Source organism: Kogia breviceps, chromosome 17 (genome assembly GCF_026419965.1).
Source record: "Kogia breviceps isolate mKogBre1 chromosome 17, mKogBre1 haplotype 1, whole genome shotgun sequence".
Classification (NCBI taxonomy): Eukaryota; Metazoa; Chordata; class Mammalia; order Artiodactyla; family Physeteridae; genus Kogia; species Kogia breviceps.
In genome coordinates this window covers 13,755,933-13,781,942 of record NC_081326.1, presented here as the reverse complement: position 1 = coordinate 13,781,942, position 26,010 = coordinate 13,755,933, and the positions used below count along the sequence as shown (strand labels likewise).

Below are 26,010 nucleotides of genomic sequence, written 5' to 3'. Positions count from 1 at the left end.
CATTCATAAAACTTATTTTGTGGATTTCATTACCTGTGGAATTATGCATGTCATTGGAAACAAAACATCTTTATTTAAAAAGTGCAGTATGTATAGCATACTGGTTAAGATTTCCATCTCAACTGTCCCTGCTTTGTCCAAAGTTCTTAGTATTTCTGACTTAAGCTATCTCATTCAGCAAGAAAGTTAGTTTAATTTTTGAATTTTCTTCTAGTTATAAAATGTTCTGACCTTTAATAATCTTGGCTCTCAGTAAACTTATTTTAAAGAATAGATGAAAACGGTGTGTAATTGGGGGATTATTTATTTTCTATGCATGCTGTACTTCGTTTCCTCCAAGTTTTTGCTCAAATGGTCCCTTGTCAGTGAGACCCTACCCAGTATACCCCATTTAAAAATGCAACTCCTCTCCCAGAACTCCTGATTTTCCTTGCTAGGCTGAACATTTTTCTCTGTGGTGCTTTTTTACCTTCTAACATTCAGTACAGTTTACTTAGTTATTGGTTTATTGTTTACTGTCTCTTTTCCCCAAGTAGATTGTAAACTCAGTGAGGGCAGGGTTTTTTGTCAGCTTTATTCACTAAGTACCTTCAGAGTCTAGAACAGAGCCAAGACAGAGTAGATACTCAGTAAATGTTTTCTGTTAAATTAAATATATGTTTTAAAAATTATATATTTTTATGAGCTTTCTGAAAGTTATACCTAACATATTTGTAAATAACACAAAAATGAATTTTAGCTCGACTACTATTTAAATGATTGGAGATTTAAAAACAATGCAGTAAAGGGCGTCTACAAAAAATCCACATCATACTTAGTGATGAAAGATTGGATGCTTTCCTCTTAAGATCAGGAACAAGACAAGGATGTCTGCTTTTGGCACTTCTATTCATCATTGCACTGGAGATTCTAGCCAGGAAAGTAGGGCAAGAGAATGAAATAAAAGACATCCAGATTGGAAAGAAAGACGTAAAACTATCTCTATTCATAGATTATGCAACCTTGTATAAAGAAAATCCTAAGGAGTGCACTAAAAAAATTATTAGAACTAGTAAATCAGTTTAGTGAGATTGCAAGATACAAGATTAATACAGAAATACCTTGGAGATATTGTGGGTTAGGTTCTGCAATTAAGCAAATATTGCAATAAAGCAAGGCACACAATTTTGTTTCTGTTTCTCAGTGCATATAAAAATTATGTTTACTGGAGTCTATTAAGTGTACAATAGGATTATGTCTAAAAAACAATGTACATACCTTAATTAAAAATATTTTATTGCTAAAAAATGCTAACCATCATCTGAGCTTTCAGCGAGTCATAATCTTTTTGCTAGAGGAGGGCTTGAAATGTTGCAAGAATTACCAAAATGTGATGCAGAGAGACACAAAGTGAGCAAATGCTGTTGGAAAAATGGCACTGGTAAACTTACTTGACTCAAGATTGCCACAAACCTTCAATTTGTAAAAAATACAGTATTTACCAAGTGCAATAAAACAAGGTACGCCCGTACGCAAACATCAATTTTATTTCTATACACTAGCAATGAACAAAAAAGAAATTTAGGAAACAATTGCATTTACACCAGCATGAAAGAATGAAATACTTAATAGATTTAACAAAAGAAATGCAAAACTTATATTCTGAAACCCACAAAATATTGTTTAAAAATTAAAGAAGACCTAAATAAATAGAAAGACATCTCATGTTCTTGAATTGGAACACAATGTTACTAAGATGGCCATACTCACCAGATAGATTCAACAAATCCCTGTCAAAATTCCAGGTGGCTTCTTGGAATAAACTGACAAGCTGATCCTAAAATTCATTTAGAAATGCAAGTGACCTAGAATAGCCAAAACAATCCTGACAAAGACCAAAGTTGGAGCACCTAGACTTCTTGATTTCAAGACTTAATAAAAAGCAACAGTAATCAAGACAGTATGATACCTACTTAAAGTAGACATAAACATCAATGGAATAGAATTGAGAGTCCAATTAAACCCATACATCTATAGTCAACCAATTCTCAACAAGGATGTCAAGACCATTCAATGAGGAAAGAATAATCTTTTCAAAAAATGGTACTGGGGTAACTGGATAGCCACATGCAAAAGAATGTAGTTGGACCTCCACCTCACACCATATATATATAAATGAACTCAAAATGGAGCAAAGATCTTAATGTAAGACCTAAAATTATAACACTCTTAGAAGTAAACAAGCATAAATCTTTGTGACCTTGAATCAGATAATGCAACCAAAGAAAAAATAGATAAATTGGATCTTATCAAAAGTAAAAACTTTTAGGGCTTCCCTGGTGGCGCGGTGGTTGAGAGTCCGCCTGCCAATGCAGGGGACAGGGGTTCGTGCCCCGGTCCGGGAGGATCCCACGTGCCGTGGAGCGGCTGGACCCGTGAGCCATGGCCGCTGAGCCTGCGCGTCCGGAGCCTGTGCTCTGCAACGGGAGAGGCCACAACAGTGAGAGGCCCGCGTACCGCAAAAAAAAAATAAAATAAAATAAAAACTTTTATACATCAAAGGACACCACCAACAAAGTTAAAAAACAACCCACAGGATGGGAGAAGATATTTGCAAAACACATATCTGATAAGGGACTTGTATCCCTTATATAGAATTTATATTCTACATGAGGAATTCTTTTTTTGGAATGTTTATGGCTGCTTTATTCACAATAGCCCCAAGCTGAAAACAATCCAAATGTCCATCAGCTGGTGAGTGGACAAACAAATTGTGGTGTATCCATACTAATTCAGCAGTAAAAATGAATGTAATATTAACATATGCAAAAGTACGGATGAATCTCAAAAACATTATGCTAAGAGGTCAAACAAAAAAGACTATATATCATATACCATTTATATAAACTTCTACAAAAAGCAAAACTAAAGTGACAGAAAGCAGATCAGTAGTTGCCAGAGGTTAAGGGTCAAGAGATGGGACCAGTGGCAGAGGAGCATGAGGGAACGTTTTAGGGTGTTGGATGTGAGTTACACAGTTGTATACCTAAAACAAGTGAATTTTATTGCATGTAAATTATGCATCCATACAGTTAGTATTAAGAAGTGAAAGGAGTTAAGTAAAACTCCTATAATGTTAACTTGAATTAGTAATATTTGTATAAATTCAAGATTTGAAAATATTCATATTTCTCCACTCTGTTCCCCCCTTTCTCTTGGAGCCACCCCTGAATGGGCTGTAGTGTAAAAGTCCATTTTCAACTTGCACAGATACATTGAGTTTACCCGTCCATGGACCAGGCCTGGGGTTTTCTCCTTCCCATCAGCTGCTTGTTGCAAACCTCCGCAGAAGCTGTAGGTGAAGCTGATGGAGAGGCCTCAATGCAAGAGAGGTAGGAGACATGGAATTTGGGTCCTATTTGTACCTTACATGAAGAATTTTTTTTTTTTTTTTTTTTTTTTTTTTGCGGTACGCGGGCCTCTCACTGTCGTGGCCTCTCCCGTTGCGGAGCACAGGCTCCGGACGCGCAGGCTTAGCGGCCATGGCTCACGGGCACAGCTGCTCCGTGGCATGTGGGATCTTCCCGGACCGGGACACGAACCTGGGTCCCCTGCATCGGCAGGCGGACTCTCAACCCCTGCGCCACCAGGGAAGCCCATGAAGAATTTTTAAAATTCAATAATAAAAAGAAAAATAACCCCATTAAAAAAATGGGCAAAGGATCTGAATTGATATTTCTGCAAAGAAGATGTACAAATGGCCACATGAACAGATGCGCAATCTTATTAGTTATCAGGGAAATACAAATCAAAATCCTAATGAGATACCACTGTACACCCGCTTGGATGGCTGTGATCAAATATTATTTGTGGAAATAACAGATGCTGGGGAGGATGTGGAGCAATTGGAACCTCACACACAGACAGTAGGAACGTCAAGTGATGCAGCTGTATTGGAAAGCAGTTTGGCATTTCCTCAAGCATAGAATTACTATATGATCCAGAAATTCCATCTCTAGGCATATGTCCAAGAGAAATGAAAACATATGTCCACATAAAAACTTGTACGTGAATGTTCAGAGCAACATTATTCTAATAGCCAAAAATAGAAACACATCAGATGTCCATCAACTGATGAATGGATAAGTCAAATGTAGTCTCTTAGGACAATGGATTATTGTTTGGCCGTAAATAGGAATGAAGTACTGACACGTGCCACAGCGTGGATGAGTGTTGAAAACATTATGCTAAGTGATAGAAGCCAGACATATTTTACGACTCCATTTATATGAAGCATCTAGAATAAGCAAATCTGTAGAGACTGAAAGTAAATTAGTGGTTGTCTGGGGCTGAGGAAGGGGCGTAGGAAGAGATGAGCTTGATAGCTAATGGGTACAGGGTTTCCTTCTAGGGTCATGAAAATATCCCGAAACTGATTGTGGTGATGGTTGCATATCTCTGTGAATATACTAAAAAACATTGAATGGTACACTTAAAAGTAGGTGAATTGTATGGTATGTGACTTATAGCTCAACGAAGCTGTCAATAAAAAAAAAGAAAGAATAAACAGAGCATTTAGTGAGTTGGCGATCTTTATTAAATGGCCGCTCTTGTCCTCCTTATTCATTTGGCAGAATTAACATCTATTTTTAAAATTTTTTTTATTTTTTGCGGTACGCGGGCCTCTCACTGCTGTGGCCTCTCCCGTTGCGGAGCACAGGCTCCGGACGCGCAGGCGCAGTGGCCATGGCTCACGGGCCCAGCCGCTCCGCGGCATGTGGGATCTTCCCGGACCGGGGCACGAACCCGTATCCCCTGCATCGGCAGGAGGACTCTCAACCACTGCGCCACCAGGGAAGCCCTAACATGGTTTTTAATGAGCCAAATTTTCGCTTGGCCATAGTGGGGCAAAAGCACTCTAACAAGTATGGTTAGGTGTGTAGAAGTTTGTCTCAAAAATTGTTTTGGATAAATAGAGTTTGAAAAATCTGCTTGGATTTTCCTGGTGGCTCAGAGGTTAAGAATCTGCCTGCCAATGCAGGGGACAAGGGTTCGATCCCTGGTCCGGGAAGATCCCACATGCCGCGGAGCAACTAAGCCCGTGCGCCACAACTACTGAGCCCGCGTGCTACAACTACTGAGCCTGCACTCTAGAGCCTGTGCTCCGCAACAAGAGAAGCCACCGCAATGAGAAGCCCGCGCACGGCAACCAAGAGTAGCCCCCGCACACTGCAACTAGAGAAAGCCCGCGTGCAGCAACGAAGACCCAACTCAGCCAAAAAGAAAAAAAAAAAAAAAAGAAAGAAAAATCTGCTTACTTCTCCCAGGGGAAGGATAGCTTTGCCAGGTTTTGTAGCTCAGCTATTCTTGAGCATAATGACCATCAACTCTCTCGATGGGAAGGCTCAAGAGCTGCTGGATTTGGACAACAATGGAAAGGGGAGACGTTGAAAAGTGCTGAGGGAAAATGGATCTCCCCCATAGGGCCTCCAAAGAGGGTTTTGTCTTTGGCACCGGCCCACATCTGTAGGCTTTGCTTCTCTGAACGGAAAATGAGTCTAGTAACTTAACACTAAGGTCTTCCTTTGAGGCTTCTTTTGATAACTGAAAAGGTTAATAAGATCCTGTTCGTCTTCTGTAAGATTGCCTCTACAAAATCCCCCCCTTCTCTTGCAATAATTTGTTTAAAGCTTTTGCTGTTTCACCTTAAGTTTCCCAGAGCCAGTGAAAAACAGAAGGAAACACTTTGATATTTTGCATTTCATCATTTCAAGTTATTTTTGCCCTTTGTGGTTTTATTGCCTGGATGCAGAAAACCCTTTTAGGTTTTTAAGCCATACAGGATAAAATAGTCATTTGATTTGATTTTTGAATCCCTTTCACGACCCAGCTTGCCATTTGATTTTATGTATTATTTCAGCCAGAGCTTTGCAGAACCCTGAAATGAAAAGTGGACTTGTTTTCTCTGTTGAATGTACCTTTTTATTACCTTTTCCTCAGTGCTCCCAAGACCTTGAATCCCTGAGACTGGGGTTCTCATATTTCTCCAGTGCTGCACGGCATTTCTCTGTGTTGGCAGAGTTGCAGAGAGTGTTACTGTGGCTGAATGAGACCCATTTACCCTGGTGGAGGTTCAGTGTGAGCTTGATTTTGATATCTCCAGGCTGAAGTGATGGAGGCTACTAGGTTTTCAGAGGGGTGTAATTCCTTGGAAAACCTTTATTAATCATTTCAGCAAGGTCATGCAAGATGTTTCAGAGCAGGCTCTGTTGCTGAGCTGCAGGGGGTCCCATCTGAACCTCACTGTGTTCATCACGGGGTCCTCAACAGAGGAAGCTGTGGCCAGAGAGGTCTGCTGCTGGCGCTGTGTGCTCTGACTGAAGTGGTAGAGGCAGACCGGCCGTCTGCAGCAGCCTTGTGCGAGGCTGGCCACCGTGACAGCCTATCTGCCTAAGGAGAATTGCTAAAAGAACCCTGATATTGGGACCTCCCTGACAGTGCAGTGGTTAAGACGCCGTGCTTCCACTGCAGGGGGCATGGGTTCGATCCCTGGTCTGGGAGCTAAGATCTCACATGCCACGTGGTGTGGCCAAAAAAAAATTAAAAAAATGAACCTTTATAAATCCTGCCACTCAACCTATAGGCTTCTCTCCAGGTGCCCGGTAGCTTTGAGTGACACATGCTGTTCAGGTCAACATACATGGACTGTTCATCCTAATTCCAATCGAACAGGGCATCCTTTACAATTTGACTTGATGTTATGCTATGAAATATTATGGATCAAAAGAAATAGTCTGGTCTCTGTCTTAAAACAGTCACCGAATTATAAAAATGGCACCATAAATTAAATTCTAATGATGGACCTCGTTCATAGTTGGTGAAGGGATTTCTGAGATTTTTTTACAAGGGTGATAGTGAGATATATGAAAGAGAAAGAGAAATATGAAATATTGTGGTTTTGTGATACTTTGTGGATTTATGAGCAGTTTGTGAAAATGTATACTTACTGTGCTGTGTATTCTCAGACCATTTAAAATTTGCTAGCTTCAAGGTTCGAACTTGAAAAATATTCTCTTCTTCTATTCCCCTCTGACAATAATTGTTATTTATTTCCTGTAAGAAGATATTTGCAAGGGAAAGTGGAAGCTTAAAGGGGTAAAATATTTAGGCTTGGGTGATAGGAAAACATTTATTTTGTATCCTAAGATTAGAAACATAGTATTTGGAAAAGTTAAATAAATTTGAGTTTATTACCCTGATCTATCACTCACTAGATGTTTCCTCACCTGGGATGTGGAAAGAAACTTCTGTATTCTTTCCAACCTAAGACACCATTCATTGTAAGATGCTCCATGATTTTGAGTTACTATGAAAGAAAAATGCTTCTAATTAGACAATGACACAAGGTAGAGAACCTATTGAATGTCAGACACATTCTGATTTCAGAGCAATTCAAAATGCATACAATTTGGAGAATTAGATGAGATACTACTATCCATACAACAGTTATCACAGTTTTTGGCATATAGCTAACATCAGTGTGTGTGTGTGTGTGTGTGTGTGTGTGTGTGTGTGTGTGTGTGTGTTGTATATGTGTACAGAAAGGAAGAGAAAGGTGGGAGAGAGTGAAAGAGAGAGAGAGGGTGGACATGAGAACGAATTGTACTTCCTTCTTTTCTAGGTGCTCACCGCGCTTTCTTCTCCCCTTCCCTCCCCGCTGCCTTCCCCAAAGACAATGGCACAACCTGGAAGCCAAAATGGCTTACAGTGATAGTCTGTATTGATTCATAGTCTTAGGTTTGCAAACCATTTACTTTTCAACTTACCTAAAGAAAACTTTGGATGTGGAATACCCAGAAAGGGTCAGAGAATTTAGAGAAAAGAGCATGAGGGCATCTAAGATTCTGAGGATCTGTCTGTACTAACTTAATTCACCACAGTAGGACATTCTGCACCATTGTGATCTCACCACAGAAAAGAGGTATCAGAGGGCTACTGACTCCCACGCTTTGTCACCTGTGCTGGCTTGGCAGTTAAGCTTTTGCTAATAACGCCCAAGTCAATTTTGATAACAGTGAGATTTTTTAGGTGTCCATCTAGATATTTCGTGCATGCCAGTTTTAAACTGACTTTAGCCAGTTATTTTAATTCCAAATGAGATCTTAGATCTCCTCTTTGTAAAACAAGATATGGCCTATTTCAAGGAATCATTGAAAACAAAAATGAATGTCATTTGAGGATTTTATGTAATAAATTCTAAATGACAAAATTATTCATCCATACATTCACCAGGCCTTGGTAAATGCTAGAAGGGTATGAAGATAATAAAGACATAGTCCCTACCATGCACAGGAACCTTCCACTCTAGCAGGAAAGAGAGAAGTAAACCCAGTAGATGGTGGCAGGTCTTATGATGAGTGTGAGCACTGGGTCCTGCAAAAGCAGGTTGTGATTCTTCACAATAGCAATAGCACGATTGCAGTTCCCTGAACCTGAAACACTCTTGTTGAGTGGGTCACCTAATTTTGTCCTCCTGTCTTCCAGTTCAAGGTTTTCCTGTGTTCCAAATGATGCATTAGGTTTAGGCGTATTTTATGTGTCTATTTACAAAATAGATAATGTCTGCATATTGACAAAATTGGAGTGAAGAGGAAAAATTTCATCAGTAGCTTTAACATTTGGTAATTCACCGAATATCGTTTTTCATAAAGACCTTTTGACTCGATCCAGCCGCACTTTATAAGGGTAAGCAATATTGTGACCCAGAGCAAAAACTTCAACATTGAATGCTAGGGGATCATGCTTGAAATAAGGGAAAGAAAGGAAGTAGGACAATTAACATGTCAATCTGCTTAGATAAGTAAGTAGATAAAAGATTTCCTACTGGAAAGCAGTAGGATGTGCACAGACCTTTTATGAACGAAGCAGGGTCCTCTGGTCAATATTTATGCAGCGATGACTTCTTTAGATTCAGAGATATACACACAGTAGCTCAAAAGCTAACAGAGGTTTATGTGTTTGAGAGGACATAGTAGCTAAATATCAAACAAAGGTTTATATATTGAAGAACACATACAGGTTTATGTTGGACAATTATGAGTAGTATTTTATTTTATTTTATTAAATTAAAAAAAATTTGCCATATAACATACAGTAAGATTTTTTAATGCTTTTCTTTAAAAATTTATTTTATTTTATTTATTATTACTTTTTTGGCTGCATTGGGTCATCGTTGCTTTGCATGGGCTTTCTCTAGTTGCGGCGAGCAGGGGCTACTCTTCCTTGCCGTGCGTGGGCTTCTCATTGCGGTGGCTTCTCTTGTTGCGGAGCACGGGCTGTAGATTGCAGGCTCAGTAGTTGTGGCACACGGGCTCAGTAGTTGTGGCTTATGGGCTCTAGAGCGCAGTCTCAGTTGTGGCGTACGGGCTTAGTTGCTCCACAGCATGTGGGATCCTCCTGGACCAGGGCTCGAACCTGTGTCCCCTGCATTGGCAGGTGGACTCCCAACCACTGCACCACCAGGGAAGCCCCCTGAGTAGTGTTTGAAATTCAGTTCTATAGATTAAATAGCATATGAAAATTTGCCTGATTATAATTCCAATATATTTATTTGCTCAAATGTTAAACTCATTAATAGCAGGCAGATACTTGTGTCAACTGCCAACATTTATTGGGTATATACTGTGGGCTAGGCACTGTTTCAAGCACTTCCTATATCTTAACCCATTTAATCGTAACAATCTATGAGGAAGAAACTACTCCTATCCATATTTTACAGAAAAATCTGAGGTCCGGAATGTCAGGAACTTGCCTGAGGACGGACAGCTTGTAGGTGGCAGAGCTGAGATTCGAACTTGGAATCTTCATGGCCCACACTCTTGCCTGGAATTGTCTCAGACATCTGCAGTCGCATGGCCTCCATCCTCTCCCGCCTGTGCCTTAGGCAGGGCCCCTGGGCTTGGTCCAGGTACTCCCATCTCTCCCCGCTGCGCTGTCCGCCTTCCTCTGCTGTTCTACAGGCGTCCGTGGGCCCCACCCAGCTGATGCCTTTTCTCCACCCTCTTGACCCCGCCCTCCCCGCGGCTTGGCCACTAGAGGGCGCGAGGAACAGAAACTCGAGGGTAACAGGTGTCTGGCAGCGGCTGGGAAGGGGCTGGATCCGCCCATCTTCTATCCTCACTTCCCTCTCCCCAGAAGGCAGTGGTGAAGTTGGGGAGGCCTAGGTGGCCGCCGGAGGCGGGAGGAGAAGCTGAGCCCCAGTCCCTTCGTGCTCCCGGCCAGCTAACTCCAAACCGCTAAAGCGGGGTTCCGGAGGAGGGGCTTGGCGGAGGGGTGAGAAGGCTGTATTGTCTCCCCCTGCGTCACCGCAGCGCACACTCGGCACCAGATTTTCCCTACTCGCTCCATTCCCCTAAAACTCCCACACCAAGACATTTGGGTCTCCCGCTCAAGCTGGAGATCTGAACGTTGTACAGATTCCCCTGAAGGCATAGTCAGTCTTTCTGTTTCGGTAGTGCAGTGAGATTTAGAGGACAGGGGGACATCAGGAGGAAATTTTAACAGACCTTCACTCTGACGAGACCTCATGCTAATGACACATTTTTTGTTGTTAAGAGTTGAATACTAGTTGGGATGCAGAGTCAAATAAATTATAGTGCCTTTTTTTTTTTTTTTTTTTTTTTTTTTTTCCGGCTGTGTTGGGTCTTTGTTGCTCCGCGCGGGCTTTTCTCTTCCTGCAGTGCGGGGGCTACTCTTCGTTGAGGTGAGCGGGCTTCTCATTGTGGTGGCTTCTCTTGTTGCGGAGCATGGGCTCTAGACGCGTGGGCTTCATTAGTTGCAGCACAGGGGCTCGCTAGTTGTGGCTCACGGGCTCTAGAGCACAGGCTCAGTAGTTGTGGCGCACGGGCTTAGTTGCTCCCGTGGCATGTGGGATCTTCCCAGACCAGGGCTCGAACCCGTGTCCCCTGCATTGGCAGGCAGATTCTTAACCACTGTGCCATCAGGGAAGCCCTATACTGCTTTTAAATTAGGACTCAGCTGTGAACGTGGAGATTTGTTTGGTTGCTCTCCCAGGGTCTAGCATCGTATCCATGATATCGATATAGAAATCGCTCAGTTGAAATAGGAATTTTATTAATGGATCATTTCACTCTGAAGGTAAAGCTTTGCCTATTTAGTCATGTCGATAGAATGTGTACTATTCTTTAATGAGGACGATAATTTAATAACCAGCTCATCTAAGCCCACAGTTCTGGTCAACTGACCCAAAAGCTTCCAGTACCTGCTGGTTCTAAGCGGCAGCTGTGGTGCTGTGGAGAGTGCCCTGGGCTGGGAGCCAGAGACCTGTTTTCATTCTGGCTCTCCCTGCCCTGTGTGTACTATTGGGCTGGTCACTTCCTCATCTGTAAAAGAGCCATTACTGGTTTTATAAAGTCAGGACCATGGTGAGGATTACAAGATAAACACTTTTTTTTTTTTTTGCCTGCCAACCCAGGCAAAGCTCAGACTTTAGATTAATCTAACCCTCCCTCTTTGCTCCTTGACGTGGGCTGTGGAACACACAGGAGGAGCGAGCCATCCAAGCACGCTCACTGATGCAGCTGCAGACTTCTGGACTCTCATAGCACCTGGACCCACCGTCCTCTCCATTTGCAAAGCCGTGTGCATGTTCTAATTTAGCCCGCTCTTCACTTTCCTACAATGGTTATTCCAACCTTTGGCTATATTTAAAGTTCTCCGTATCTCTTCCCAAACCAAAGCTATATGTATACGTACATATATATATATATATATATATATATACACACACACATATACATATAAAGAATCTACACATGTTATCAATTCTTGAGGGGGAAAAAATAAAGCATAGAAAAAAGACTGGGGTGAAATATGCCAGAATGTAAGTTGTGGGTTTTTGGTCTTTCATATTTCTTTGTGCTTTTCAAGTGTTCTAGTCCATCGTGTATTGCATGAAGTTTCCAAAATAACAACAACAACAGAACAGAAAAACTACCATTCGAGGAGCTGCCGCCTACGCATTGATTTATCCCCCCGCCCCCTGCTCCCAAGTCTGATTCCCGGCCCAGATGCAGGGTTCTCGCTCTTTCTCTCCGGGGCTAATCTCATCATCTGTGCTACTAATTCTATATTCTCCTGACTTCTAAGGATCTTGCCTTGACATTAAATAACCCTCTTCCTCCCCATTCAATCTCCCATTCCTTTTTGGTCTCTTGGTGAGCATATAAATATGCTTAAAGGAATTCCCTGGAGGTCCAGTGGTTAGGACTCGGTGCTTTCACTGCCAGGGGCCAGGTTCAATCCCTGGTCGGGGAACTAAGATCCCCGCAAGCCACAGGGTGTGGCCAAAATAAAAATATGCTTAAGTCCCCTCCGTATATCAGCAAACAAACAAAACTCCCCAGGCTCCAGCTCCGCCTTGGCTCCCCTCTAACTCTAGACCCATACCCCCTTTTCCTTTTATAGTCTGAGTTCTAGAAAGAGTCTGAATTCCAGCCTCTAAATCTCCACGACTGGCCGTTTCACCTGTTGCAGCCTGGCTTCCACCTTCACAACACCCTTAACAGTGCTCTTGCCAAGATCTCCTTTCAGGTTTCATCTTCCTCTGCTCTTCGGACTTTGCTCAGTCTTCTTGGAACATCCCTTCTATGCCATGAATTCTACCACCTGTTATGGATGTCCCAGACCAGCTCTTCCTGGGCTCGTGGGGCAGGGACCACCGTGTGAGGCGTATCTCCCTGATTGTCTGCCGGGTCCTTCACACGTGGTGTGTCTACCGTGGGGTTCGAGAGCTGCCCTCCCCCGGTCCTTTCCTCCTCATTTTCTGGATCCCTGCCACCTTCCGGGTGTCCCTGTCCCCTCCTCAGCTTGTTGGCTGCGCTGTCGGTGTGGAGCCTGGCTGTGACTCACCTGGACCTTGGTGGCCTCCCATTGCCCAGAGGTACAGCCTGGGCTCCTCTCCGTGATCCTTCATGGTCTCTCGCTCGCTGTACATCTCTTGCCCATGTCCCGCCACACCCCAGTAGCTTGCACTTCCACACTCCCATAGCTTGGACTCCTCTGAATCCTCAATTCCGTTATCGTTTGCCCCTTTGCATATATTTCCTTTGTGCAGGATATTTTCTCTGTGCTGGCACTTTGGACAGACTCTGTCTCATCTGTCAAATGTCAGCTCAAATACTGCCACTTCTGTGATGTCCTCCCTGATTTCTCCCAGGGAAGACTCAGGTGCTTCTTTTCCTGTATTCTCCCTGCCCTTTGTGTAAGTATCTTATTATACCCTAATTTGTTTTGTTTATTTCTCTTTTAGATTGTAAGGTTCGTGGGGCAGGCGATATGACTAATTTTTTTAGCTTTTTCTTTTTACTGTGAAATATAATGCACACAGAAGTGCATTAATCAAAACTTAGATCACTTGTATGTAGAATCTAAAATATGATACAGGGAATTCACTGGTGGTCCAGTGGTTAGGACTTCACACTCTCACTGCAGGGAGCATGGGTTCGATTGCTGGTCAGGGAACTAAGATCCCACATGCCACGTGGCATGGCCAAAATATATATATATGTATGTGTGTGTGTGTGTGTGTGTGTGTGTGTGTGTATAAAATACAAAAGAACTTATGTACAAAACAGAAACAGACTTACACACATAAAAAAGAAACATATGGGGCTTCCCTGGTGGCGCAGTGGTTGAGAATCCGCCTGCCGATGCAGGGGACGCGGGTTCGTGCCCCGGTCCGGGAGGATCCCACGTGCCGCTGAGCGGCTGGGCCCGTGAGCCGTGGCCGCTGAGCCTGCGCGTCCGGAGCCTGTGCTCCGCAATGGGAGAGGCCACAACAGTGAGAGGCCCGCAAAAAAAAAAAAAAAAAAAAGAAACATATGGTTACCAAAGGGGAAAGGGCGGGGAAGGGATAAATTAGGAGTTTGGGATTAACATATACACACTACTATATATAAAGTAGATAAACAACAAGGTCCTATTGTATAGCACAGGGAACTATATTAAAAATCCAGTAATAAACAAAAACGGAAGAGAATATGAAAAAGAATATATATACATATATATATAACTGAATCACTTTGCTATACACCTGAAACTAACACAACATTGTAAATCAACTATACTTCACAAAAAAACCTTAGAGATAACGAAGAATCATCAAGTGAACACTTGTGTAACCACTGCCCAGGTCATGAAAAGGAGTATTTTCAGTCCTCCAGGAGGCCCCTGTATCCTTTCCGGGTCTCGCCCATCCCCCTACTATCTTGGCTTTTATGGCAATTTTTACTTCTTGGCTTTTCTTCATACTTGCACTACCTATATATTCACTTCTAAACAAATCATTTAGTTTTACCTGTTTTTGAACTTTATAGAGTCAGATCATGTTTTCTGTTGTGTTTTACTTCCTTTCTTCAACATTGTGTTTGTATGTGATTATGTGTCCACATTTTTATTATTGTATAGCAGCATTTCATTATATGAATTTACTGCATGTAATGTATCTATTAATGGATGTTTGGTTTATTTCCAGTTTGGGGCTGTTATGGTGCTTCAGATGTCTTGTACACTTCTTTTGGTCTCCATGTGCATGAGTTTCTTCAGGGTATAGATCCAGGAATGGAATTGCCTGTCACAGGGTGTCTATATCTTCAACTCTACCAGATAATGCTAAACTGTCTTTCAAAGTGTCTGTCACAATTTACATCCCACCAGCCTTGTAGAGGGCGCCCATTGCTCTGTATCTTTGCCAATATGTGGTATTGTCAGACTTTAACATTTTTACTGACACGGTTGGCATGGAGTAGTATTTCATTGTGGCTTTAATTGGTGTTTCTCTCTTAGTAAGGAGGCTGAACACCTTGAGGAGTTAATGGGTCAGCTGAATTTCCTCCTTGGTGAAGGCCCATTTAAGTTTTGCTCACTTTCTAATAGGTTGCTTGTCTTTATGTTATGGCTTTGTAAGTTTTTGCACATTCTGGATATGAGTCCTTTGTTGGCTGTTTGTGTTGAAAATAAGCTGTACTATAAAATCACAAACATTAAAGGTTTATTGATTATAGTGTTTTTAAAATTCTTTCCCTTAGGACTAATAAGTAAGTAGAAACAGAATAATTAGACAACAAATAATAGTATGCATGACTTCAAATTAATCCCGTCCTTCCCTTCTTCTCTCCAGGCGTCATCATTGTCCCCAGTGCCGGTGTTGGAATTGTCCTTGGAGGCTACATCATAAAAAAATTGAAACTTGGTGCAAGAGAATCTGCAAAGCTAGCGATGATCTGCAGTGGTGTGTCTTTACTATGCTTTTCAACCCTGTTTATTGTTGGATGTGAAAGTATCAATCTAGGTGGCATAAACATCCCGTATACAACAGGGTAAGTATCTTGGAAGAGGCGTCTCCTCTCATCATGGTCATGACTGAAGTGCGAAGCTCTGCGGTGTTTGGATCCCAGGGTTCGGCTTGCTCCCCTGCCTCCATGCCGGGCTCGCTACGCCTGCGTTTCTGTCCTGGTAGAGCTGCACCCTCTTGGGCAGAGGCCTCCGTCTCTCCGTTGTCTGTGTCCCTTTTGACCCTCGCAGCATCTCCCATGGCATTTGGGTTACAGTACATGAGGAGGAAATGCTAGTTGGCTTAATGAAAACTGTTCTTTTTTTTTTAATGTAATGTTTTGAATAGGTAATACATTCACATAGTTTCAAAACAAAGTTCAGTGAAGATACAGTGTGGCCCAAGGCCTCCACCCCACTTCTCCCCAAAGACAAACCAGGGAACCACTTTAATTCATCTCTTGTGTATCCTTCCAAGGATGTTCCTTAGACAAGAAACTATGTAGGTGTATTTTCAGTGTTTTCTGTTTTATATCCCAAAGGTAGCATTCTATACATTCTTTTCTTTTTTATTTATTTATTTATGGCTGTGTTGGGTCTTCTTTGCTGTGTGCGGGCTTTCTCTAGTTGCGGCGAGCAGGGGCTACTCTTCGTGGCGCTGCACGGGCTTCTCATTGTGGTGGCTTCTCTTGTTGTGGAGCACAGGCTCTAGGCACGCGGGCTTCAGTAGTTGTGGCTCGCAGGCTTAGCTGCTCCGCGGCATGTGGGATCTTCCTGGACCAGGGCTCAAACCCTTGTTCCCTGCAATGGCAGGTGGATTCTTAACCACTGTGCCACCAGGGAAGTCCCTATACATTCTTTTCTGAGCTTTTTTTTTTAATGTAACAACCTGGGTTGGAAACTGTCTGTCACAATAATAATAATAATAATGATGATGATGTTCAAAGCGTAGCTAACCCTTATATTAACACTACTGCATGCCAAGCATTCTTCTAAATGCTTTACGTATATTAACTCATTAATCCTCATAACAGGCCTAATCAGGTAGGTACTATTATTATTCTGATTTTACAGAGGGCAAAACTGAGGTATGGCTGACACGTATCAGTCTATAAATCCGTTCAGGCTGCTGTAAGCGAGCACCGTAGACTAGATGGCTTAGAAACAACAGAAGTTTATTTCTCACAATTCCGGAGGCTGGGAAGTCCAAGATCAAGGTGCTAGCAGATTCGGTGTCTTGTGAGGACCTGCTTTTTGGATCATAAATGGCTGTCTCTGGCTGTGTCCTCATATGGTGGGGGTGAGGCATCTCCCTAGGATCCTTTTTGTAAGGGCACTAATCCCATTCATAAGGGCTTCACCCTCATGACCCAGTCACCTCCCAAAGGCCCCAAACTCCAAATACCATCATGTTTGGGGTTAGCTTTCAACATGTGAATTTTTCATGGACCCAAACGTTTAGTCTATTGACCTAAAGATCACAGGCAAGGATTACACAAGAAACATGCGTAAAGCTCACAGCTCTCCTGGCACACAGTAAGTGCTCAGTGATAGCTAGCTATTGTTATTACTCATCACTAATCCATTAAGAACAATTTCTATCAAATTATTTTTACTACAATTGGAAAACATAAATAGAATATTAAAAGCTAGCAAGAAAAAACCAGCAGTCTCCTGACCCTGCTTCCCAGGGGCAATAATTTAAAATCCTTTTTAGCTATCTCTTCTGGTGTTTACCTCTATATTTTTAAAGCATACTGTATAAATTAACCAAATGAAAACATTATTTATGACTTCTTGTCTTAGTAAATGAGGAGTCTAGCATTTGCTTCACAAGTTGTGCTCAAATCCTTTTCTGATATTTTCATGGTATGATTATGACAGTATTGTTAGCAGCTGAGGCACAAGTACTGTATCGTGATTAGATTTCCTCCTTTGTACAGCAGTGATTTTCCTGGAATTAAATCACTGCCTTATTTTCATTTCCTTTGTTTTCTTTGAGTCTGCTTCTGCCTTCCAATATCCTCTAAGGGCTCAAGAAATCTCAATAGGACTTTTCACCCATCCGATGAATACAGGATTCCATTTCCGCACCCCTTGGAGTCATCTGTATGGGAGCCCTCTGGGCCTGCTGCCCCGCTGTTGCCCCAGGAATCTCATTTGCCTCTCTCTGTACTGATCCTTCATTTTCTGGGTTCTGTGGATGCCTCTTTTTTTGGCTTCCTCCCCCACTTTGTTAGAGCACATCCTCCAGTAGCTACAGGAAGGCTGTCAAGGCTGTTACCTTTTTTTTTGGAGATTTTTCATGAAATAGCCTCTTTTTTTTTTTTTTTAACAATTACATTCGATTGCCAAATTGGCTGGGTTAAGAACTTTGGACTGGATGAATCATTTTCACTAAAAAATTTAAAGCTTTCACTCCGTTTTTGTCTAATTTTTGATGCTCTTATGGGAATTCTGGCCTTTCTTTTTCCCAATCCTTTGTATGTGCCCTACTTTTCCTTCCTGGGAGTTTCCATTTATATTCCCAGTATTCCCAAATTTCACCACAATACACTTTTTTTTTTTTCCTCTGAGCACTTGATGAACTTTTAATGTCTGGAGACCATGTCTTTTGTTTCCATTTTAAATTTTTTAAAAAATGTAATTGTTGTTATTTTCTCTCCACAGTTTTTTTCTCCTATCTCTCCTTCATTGATTCTCTACTTATTCTTTATAAACTATTTTATATCTCATTATGGCTTGTCATTTAGTGGATCTCACTGTAGGGTAATTGCAGGGGGACAGCTGGCATTTTCATTGGGGTGCTCAGTGTCAGAACCTGAGGTCTTACCTTTGAGGTGCTTCAGTTCCTCAAGAGAAGGATGCTCCTATCTCTTGGCTTGGGCTGTGTTGCGGTGGTTTCAGGGTTGTAAGCCTAGCTGCTGGCATTCTAGAGCTGGGAGTAGGGTGGAAGAGGCTAGGGTGTTACTGTTCATTTTGCAAACTTTTACCAAATTCCTCTGTCATCATCCTAGCATCTTGCCAAAGGTCTCTATCATGTGGTGCTCTTAAGTCCAGAGCCTTTGGTTCATTTTCTCCAGAAAATAGAGGGGGGTGGAAGAAGAAGTAGTCATCTACTAAGTAGGGTGGGGAAGGGAACCTGCTTAAAATTGTATCCTATTTGGACCACGACTTTCTTGTGGTGTTTGTCCTTGAGTTCCAAAGGCCTGTTCTTTCTCCTACTACTGGTGTTTATCTTGTCCATATATATATTTAAGTTCTCATTATACTTTCTGTTTTATTGAATCCTTTTTTTCTGAAACTCTCCATAATTTTGCTTCAATTGGATTGGTTGCTCTTTTGCATAACTTATATCCTGGAACTTCCTTTCATAGATCTCAATTGTATCCGCTAGGTTTTGTCTGTGTAGTTATTTATTTGTTAACTCCTCATTTTGCCAGAAAAAATCCTTGGATAACTTCCTAGGGAATGGTTCATGGAAAGAAAAGCTGTCTGAAATCATAAGTGTATTAAAATGTCTTTATTCTTCTTTCACATTTAAATGATAGTTGGAGTGGGTATAGAATTATAGTTTAAACATTTGTTTTTCTGAGAACTTGGAAACCATTGCTTTGTCATTTAGTGTTTAATGTTGCAGATACTTAAATGAAATTTAATTTCAGTCTGAGTTCTCATTTCTCCATTATCAACTTTATTTGGAAGTTTTGAGGATATTTTTTATTCAAGGTGTTCTGAAATTCCATAAGGAATGCTTTACCCTCTGATTTTGTCTTGGCTGGACTCTTCCAATGTCACTTTCTCAGAGAGACTTTCCCTCTCTGCCCAATATAAGGGAGCCCACTCTCCCCTCGTTTTTCATTACATCACCTCTTCAGTTTCCTTGTAGCACGTGCCATTATCTGAAATTGTCTTGTTTACTTGCTTTGCTCTTGTCTTTTGTCTCTAAAATATGAGCTCCTTGAGAACAGTTACTATAGCTGCCTACATAATAGTTGCAGCCCCGCCATCTACAACAAAGTTTGTTGATGAATGAATGGACAGATGCATGAATGTCTTGGCCCAGGGCTTTGTTCATTCATTGTATTAGACACTTTTAATCTAACACATATGTCCTTTTTTTTCTTTTAACCTCAGGGAGATTTTCTTCTACTATATCTTTACTCGTTCTCCACTTCATTTTCCCTATGTTCTCCAGGACGCCTGTTTTTCAGATGTTGGAACTTACAGACTCCTTACCTGTATGTTTAACTTGTTTTCTCATATTTCATATTTTCTTTGCTATGAGAGATTTTTCCAAACCTACTTTTTTATTCTTTATGTAAATTTTAAATTTTGAAAATAATTTTTTCTTTTACATTCTGAGTGTTCCCTTTTCATAATGTCCTGCTGTTGTTTGAACAGGAGTAATATCTTCTCAGATCTCTCTGCGCATATAATTCAGTTATTTATTTATTTTTTTACTTCGTTTCTATGTCTTACATTTTATCATTTTATTTGAAATCTCAATTTTTCTATTCATTTACTCTGGGTTTTACAGGTTGACAAGACTCAGTTTAGCATCTGTCAGGTTATGTGTCCCTCTCCCCCACTCACCCCCCACCACACACAAGAACGAGGGAGTTTTATCCTGACTTGTCAACATCTAAGGTAGAAGCTCACCTTTTAAATTTTGTTCTGATTTCCTTCGAAGAGCTTTCTGATGAATTTTGGGGTTCTGAATTGGGGATGGAGGGGGTGGGTATGAGAGTGGAAGGGCCCACTGATACAGTCTTCTCTCCCTTAGGTCTCCAGTGAGTCACATTGTTTTCAGCTTTGCAGTCACTTTTGCTCCCTGTTGCACCTGCTGGATTTGGATTCAGAGTCGTGTAGAGGTTCCATGGGGCAGGCTGGCTCTTCTCCAAGGTGGCATCTGCTCATTTCACATGCACCTTTGCCTGTCCACTTTTATTTTCATGGAGTTTGGTGTCGCTCTTTCCATTTCTCTTTGCCAGCTCGGTTCATTTTCATTATACTCACTTTTATTTCAAGTGCCTTCTCAGAAGGGGTGGAAGGCAGACTCCATGTCTTACCTGCTTTTAAACTGCAAGTCCCCTCAAGACTTCTAAAGCTTTTGCTTAAGACCACATCAGTCTTGCCAATCCTGAATCAACTGATTCTGGACTCCCTAGCACTACTGGGAAAAAATTATATAATTGTGCTGATTTGCTCCATTACAAATTGATGAGTTCCAATCTTAGCAGGCCCTCATCTTTGCTGAGCAATCCATTTACTTGGCCCTAGTCAGCTTCCTTTCCTATGCCTCATATTGGTCCATTAAAAAAAAAATTCCTTTCTTCAAGTTTTTTTAATCTTACCCTAGCTTGTTTTTCTTGTCGGACAAACTTGTATTCCTTATTACTGAGAAAAAAGAGGTCCCAAGTAAGAATTCCTTGAATTTTTCTTCCCTCTCCCCTCAAAGATAGTAGTATTTTCAAAGGCAAGTAATAGTGCCATCATTTTCTAGCTATGTGACCTTGTAAAAAATTATCTAATATTGTTAACTCTTGGTTTCCTCATATATAAAATGGCAATAATGTCAATCATACCTGGTTACAAGCATAATTAAAGTAAAACACATGTGGTTGAAAGAATTAAAATAATGCAGAAGGGTAGAAAATTAAGTCAGTGTCTCCTTCCTCCATCCTCAATCTCCAGTTTGAAGTGTTTAAATATTATAAACAAATATTTGTAGCTTTGATTTTGAGGATTATGTAAGGCAAGGTTTTTGATATTTCCCAGCACAGAATCTAACAGTTAGTATGTGTTGAAAAAAGTTAGTTTCTTGGCTTTACTCCCTTCCTTTCTAGATCATGCAAAGCAAATTTTTTTTCCTTTTTAAAAGATCAATGAATGTCTGGCATCCACCTCTGCATTGGGACATTACTTATATAGTGATGCTGAAACGAGTAAGAACTTGATGTAAATGAACATTGTAGTTATGTAAATCCATGACTTATGGTACATTTCTTCTCATTTAGTTGTATTCAACAAAGAAAAGTTGATTAGCAGTGCCAGAGACTGCTGCAAGGATCCATTCATTCTAATATTTGCAGCCTGACTTCATCGAAGTTTATAAACTAACAAAAGAAAAACCCAGTTTCCTTGGAGAATTCCTCTAGCTCCCCAAATACTTCTAGGAAGAGAGTTAAAATTGAATTAGTATAAACACTTTTGGGTGGTACAGCTGCACAGGTTTGACACTTTTACAGTAGCGGTTACCTTTGTGTGAAGAATAATGGGACCCTTTCTCCAAGCAGGGTATGGACTACATTTCAGCCTCTCCTTGCTCCCTTGGCTGGGTGCTCTTGTGCAGTGCACAGCCTGCTCATCAGTACATGGTTGGCCTGCCTAGTAAAAATGGTAGTTCTGCATGATTTTGAGCCTTGCATGTAGGATTTTTCTCCTTTAAAGCTGATAAAGAGAGAGATGAACGGGGTGGCAGTGAAGAAAGGAGCCTTTGTTAGACACCTGTTTGGCTCAGGTATGCTGATTGGCACTCATGTATATCTTTTATATATACTGCTTACAACATCACTCCACTGTATGTGTTATTAACATCACCCCACTGTATGTGTTATCAACCACATATTTCAGTTAAAGAAACTAAGGTTAGAGAGTAAATGATTTGCCCAAAGTCATCAGTTAATAACGAGTGGAACTGAATGAAACCCAGATTATCTATTTTAGAGTTTGTATCCTTTCTGAGTATTACACTGAGGTGCTGTTATACATTTTGTATTTTATATAAGCACACATCTAAGTGCACACACCACCTCCTTACTCAGAAAGCTATAGAGAATGCATCCATTTCTTTCAATAGTGCACTAATATTTGACCTTGCCAGTTTCTAGCTGTGTGAGTTTGGGCAAATTAGTTAATCTTTCTGTGCTTGGTTTCTACGCCTTTAGGGTAAGGATACTGACAGTATTGATCGTGTTGAATTGCTGTGAAGATTGAATAAGGTACTTGGCAAATTCCTTAACCTCTCTGTGCCTCAATTTCCTCATCGTTAAGATGGGCTAATAATAGTCTCGATCTCTTATAATTATAGAGAGGATAAAATGGAATAAAACCCACAGTAATAAGCAATTGTTAAATAACTATTTAATGTTATTTTTCTCATTTTAAATATGAGGAGAAAGAAATTCAGAGGGATCATATAACTTGCTTAAAGTCACACAGCTAGAAAATGATAGAGCTAGGACTGGAACCCAGGTTTCTCTGATTTTGAATGTAATGTTTTTAATTATTAAACTGTCCTGAAAGAAGAAAAGAAACACAAAGAAGAAAGCACAATATATAAGCCAATTCCATTTATTAAAGTGTGTGTGAGAAGCTCCAGGTTCACCAGCGTGGTGAATTTTCTGACATTAAAGGAGTTAATGACTAACCCGTCTCTGAATTAGCATCGAGTGCTCAAGAGACACCTAAGTGCCCGGGATGGGGTTGGGATGTTTTAGAAAGATGAACTTTTCCTATTGAGCCAAAATGGAGTCACAGTTTTTTTGTAGAATGAACCTGATGTGTTATTAGTGGTTCCCTTAGAAAATTCAGATTTGATGGCCAAGATATGGAGACAGTCTAAAGGTCCATAAGCGGCTGAAAGGATAAAGAAAATGTCATATATACATATAATGGAATAAGATTCAGCCTTAAAAAAGAAATTCTGTAATATGCGACGAAATGGATGGACCTTGAAGACATTATGCTAAGTGAAAGAAAACAGTCACAGAAAGACAAATACTGGATGATTTCTCTTATATGAAGTATCTAAAATAGTTAAATTCATAGAATCAAAGAGCAGAATGGTGGTTGCCTGGGTCTGGGGGAAGGGGGAAACATGGAGTGACTAATCAATGGAAACAACGTTTTAATAAAGCAAGATGAACAAGAAAGGAGGCGTGTCCACTTCACTAAATGGCCTTGGACAGCCCTTCCCACCCCACAATATGTCAGATCTCCAGTTTCCTTTATCTTCTGAATTTAGAGGGAGGTGTCTTTATGAGGTAGGCAAACATTGACAATTGTGCCAAACTTTGATCCTTAGGCAATTTAAACAGTAATATTAACTTGGTTTGGTCACTCAGTATAGATTAGATTAAAGATTTATTCACTTCCCTTCAAAATAAATCTTTATTTTTCTAAAACAAAATAAAACAGTAACAACAAAAAAGGTGACTAAGCTCTAGACATCTGCTGTACAACTTTGGGCCTGTAGTCAACAATACTGTACTGTACACTTGAAATTTTGTTAAGAGAGTAGATCTCATGTTAAGTGTTCTAACCACAATATGAAAAAATTAAAGAAAAAAAATTCAGATTTGATTCTCCTAGCATCCACAATTTCCCTGCAGTTTCAATTAAGAAATGTGTTTTGCTTCCCCTCTGTGTCTGCTGAACTGTATTTCACACAGGTGAAATATGTCCTAATCATTTTGTTGACAAAGGAGCCAGTGAAAACTGTAGCTTAAGCAATACTTCATATAAACACATTGTATAATGTGAGTTGTTTGCTCTTTACCTTCAAATAATTTTTTCAAATGGGATTAAATCTGATGTCCATGTACAGAATTTTTCAACAGTACTGTCTTGATAAATCATTTAATAATTCTAGCTTTATTATCTTTCATTCATCAAGTGTCATCTCTTTGAACTTAAACTAAAATCCATTATATCATCTTCTGATTTGGAGACTTGAGTTACTGGGTCAGAACTTTTCCAGGGATGATTTCTTGAGCTATGACATGACGAAGATGCATCTGCTCAGTTTTCTGAGAGCATTTTCGGCAATGACTGTGATCCACCAGTCCACAGGTCCAAAATCTCAGGGGTTGGGGTATTCTTCTCAAGTTACTTCTCTCAATATAGTTTTATTGTCCCAAGGTACTGAGACATAAATATTGTCTGTTAATTCAGACCTTTGCTGCAACTCACCAAAGGTACATTTCATCATCTTTGTCACCACTCCTGAACTTGCCATCCTGCCAGTATTTAGATAGTATTCTACTACCAGCCTTTGAGTGACTAGCATTTCTAGCCAGATCATTCCTAATTTCTCTAATTAAACCATTCCTCTCTTCTGTGTTTCACAGACAACTTAACCTTCTGAATGTTTTTTTTTTCCTATTTAATTTCTTTGGTGCCATTCAAGATCTTTTATTTATTATAGGTATTACTAATTTTAAAGGCAATTCCTGAAAAGTTTAGAAAAAGTAGTTTACTTAAAGGATCTTAGATATGTGTGTTTCTGGATTATCTTGGCTACTTTTATTAATAGGCTTACAGTTCATTTCTAGCTGTAAGTATATGATTTGATCTATTTTTGGCTCTATTTGGGAGATACAAACAAAATTTGCTTTACTTCCTTTTTAAGGAGTATCGAGGGGATATAAAATATAAGCAAATTTTCTTTCCAGTGAGTTTTAAGTTTTGTAACTGAGATCTAAACAAATTACAGGAACTCTGTAAAACTATATAATATCTGTTTAAACACAGTAAGCCTTGAACCTATATTATTAAACTTGGGGCCAAGTTTGCCACTCATAACGTCATATTCACATAGTCAATAGAAAATGTTCATCATATAATGTTAGCAGGCAAAACAGAATTTAGAACACTCTGTGAAATCTTGATAACAATATGTTATTAACATTCATTTATATGCATATTGAAAAAAGAGCAAAGGGAAGTAAATATACTAAAAGCATAATGCTGGATATTCCTGGATTGTAGTATTACTGTGTGAGTTTAATTTGACTTTTTAGTCCTTTTGTATTTTCCAAATTTTCTACAATGAATATGTATTACTTTAAAAATAAATAAAGGCATTTCAAGACGTCGTTCAAGGGACACATCATTTTCTTAAAAATGATTCTGGATTTAAAGAGACGGTTTGTATAAGTTGTAGGTTATTATATGTAAATTTCAAGTTATATCTGGTTTGAATTTGTTGACTACAAAGCTAAAGGAAGCTTTAACGATAAAGAGAATGATTGGATGCAGTAACCGTAACTTCCATGAGTACAGTCCCGGGGAACCCTAAGCTATCCCATGAGTTATGACATACTCCCCTGTGTTGATCATGCTTCTCTCCGCTCATGTAGGCAGGAGGGGTGTTGACAGCCATTGACTATTAGGCTGTTAAGGTCATACAGCTTCTAAATGGTAGGCCCGCAACTGGACCCTCCTCTAGTTTTCTGACTGTTCTCCATATGAGGAAATAAGAAAATGACATCTTCCTTTTTGCAAAGAAAATCATCATGAAGGCCTTTTGGGCTCTTTGTGTTTGTGACTGTGTTACTTTTATTCCTTCCTGCTTCTGCCCTGTGTAGATAAAGAAGACACATCAGTATCTTCGTGCCTGTTATGTGCTAGGAACTCGCTGGGCGCTGGGTATCCATTTACTTATCTAATCCTCCCATCCACCCTGCAATACAGATATCCTGGTCTCTGTTTTACAACACAAGCGAAGTCTCTCTAGATTTGTTCATGGCACTGGTGAATTGTAGATATGGAATTGAACCCACTCTTTTTATTTTTTATCCTAGTTTTTTATTTGTGGCCGTGCTGAGCAGGATGAGCACACAGAAGACTCGAAAACCATGGCCAATGAATTACACAAAGCAGGTCCGCTGCTGT

At 40.4% G+C, this 26,010-nt stretch overlaps 1 protein-coding gene across 3 annotated transcripts in view; it reads left to right on the top strand.

The window, feature by feature from the left end:
* SLCO5A1 (solute carrier organic anion transporter family member 5A1) overlaps positions 1 to 26,010 on the top strand; it is a 125,052-nt gene that overhangs the window by 79,259 nt on the left and 19,783 nt on the right. For all 3 annotated transcript variants that reach the window (XM_067017347.1, XM_059042699.2, XM_067017346.1), the window contains one exon: positions 15,179 to 15,377. In XM_067017347.1, the coding sequence (XP_066873448.1) occupies positions 15,179 to 15,377 (199 nt within the window). The remainder of the gene's footprint in view (positions 1 to 15,178; positions 15,378 to 26,010) is intronic.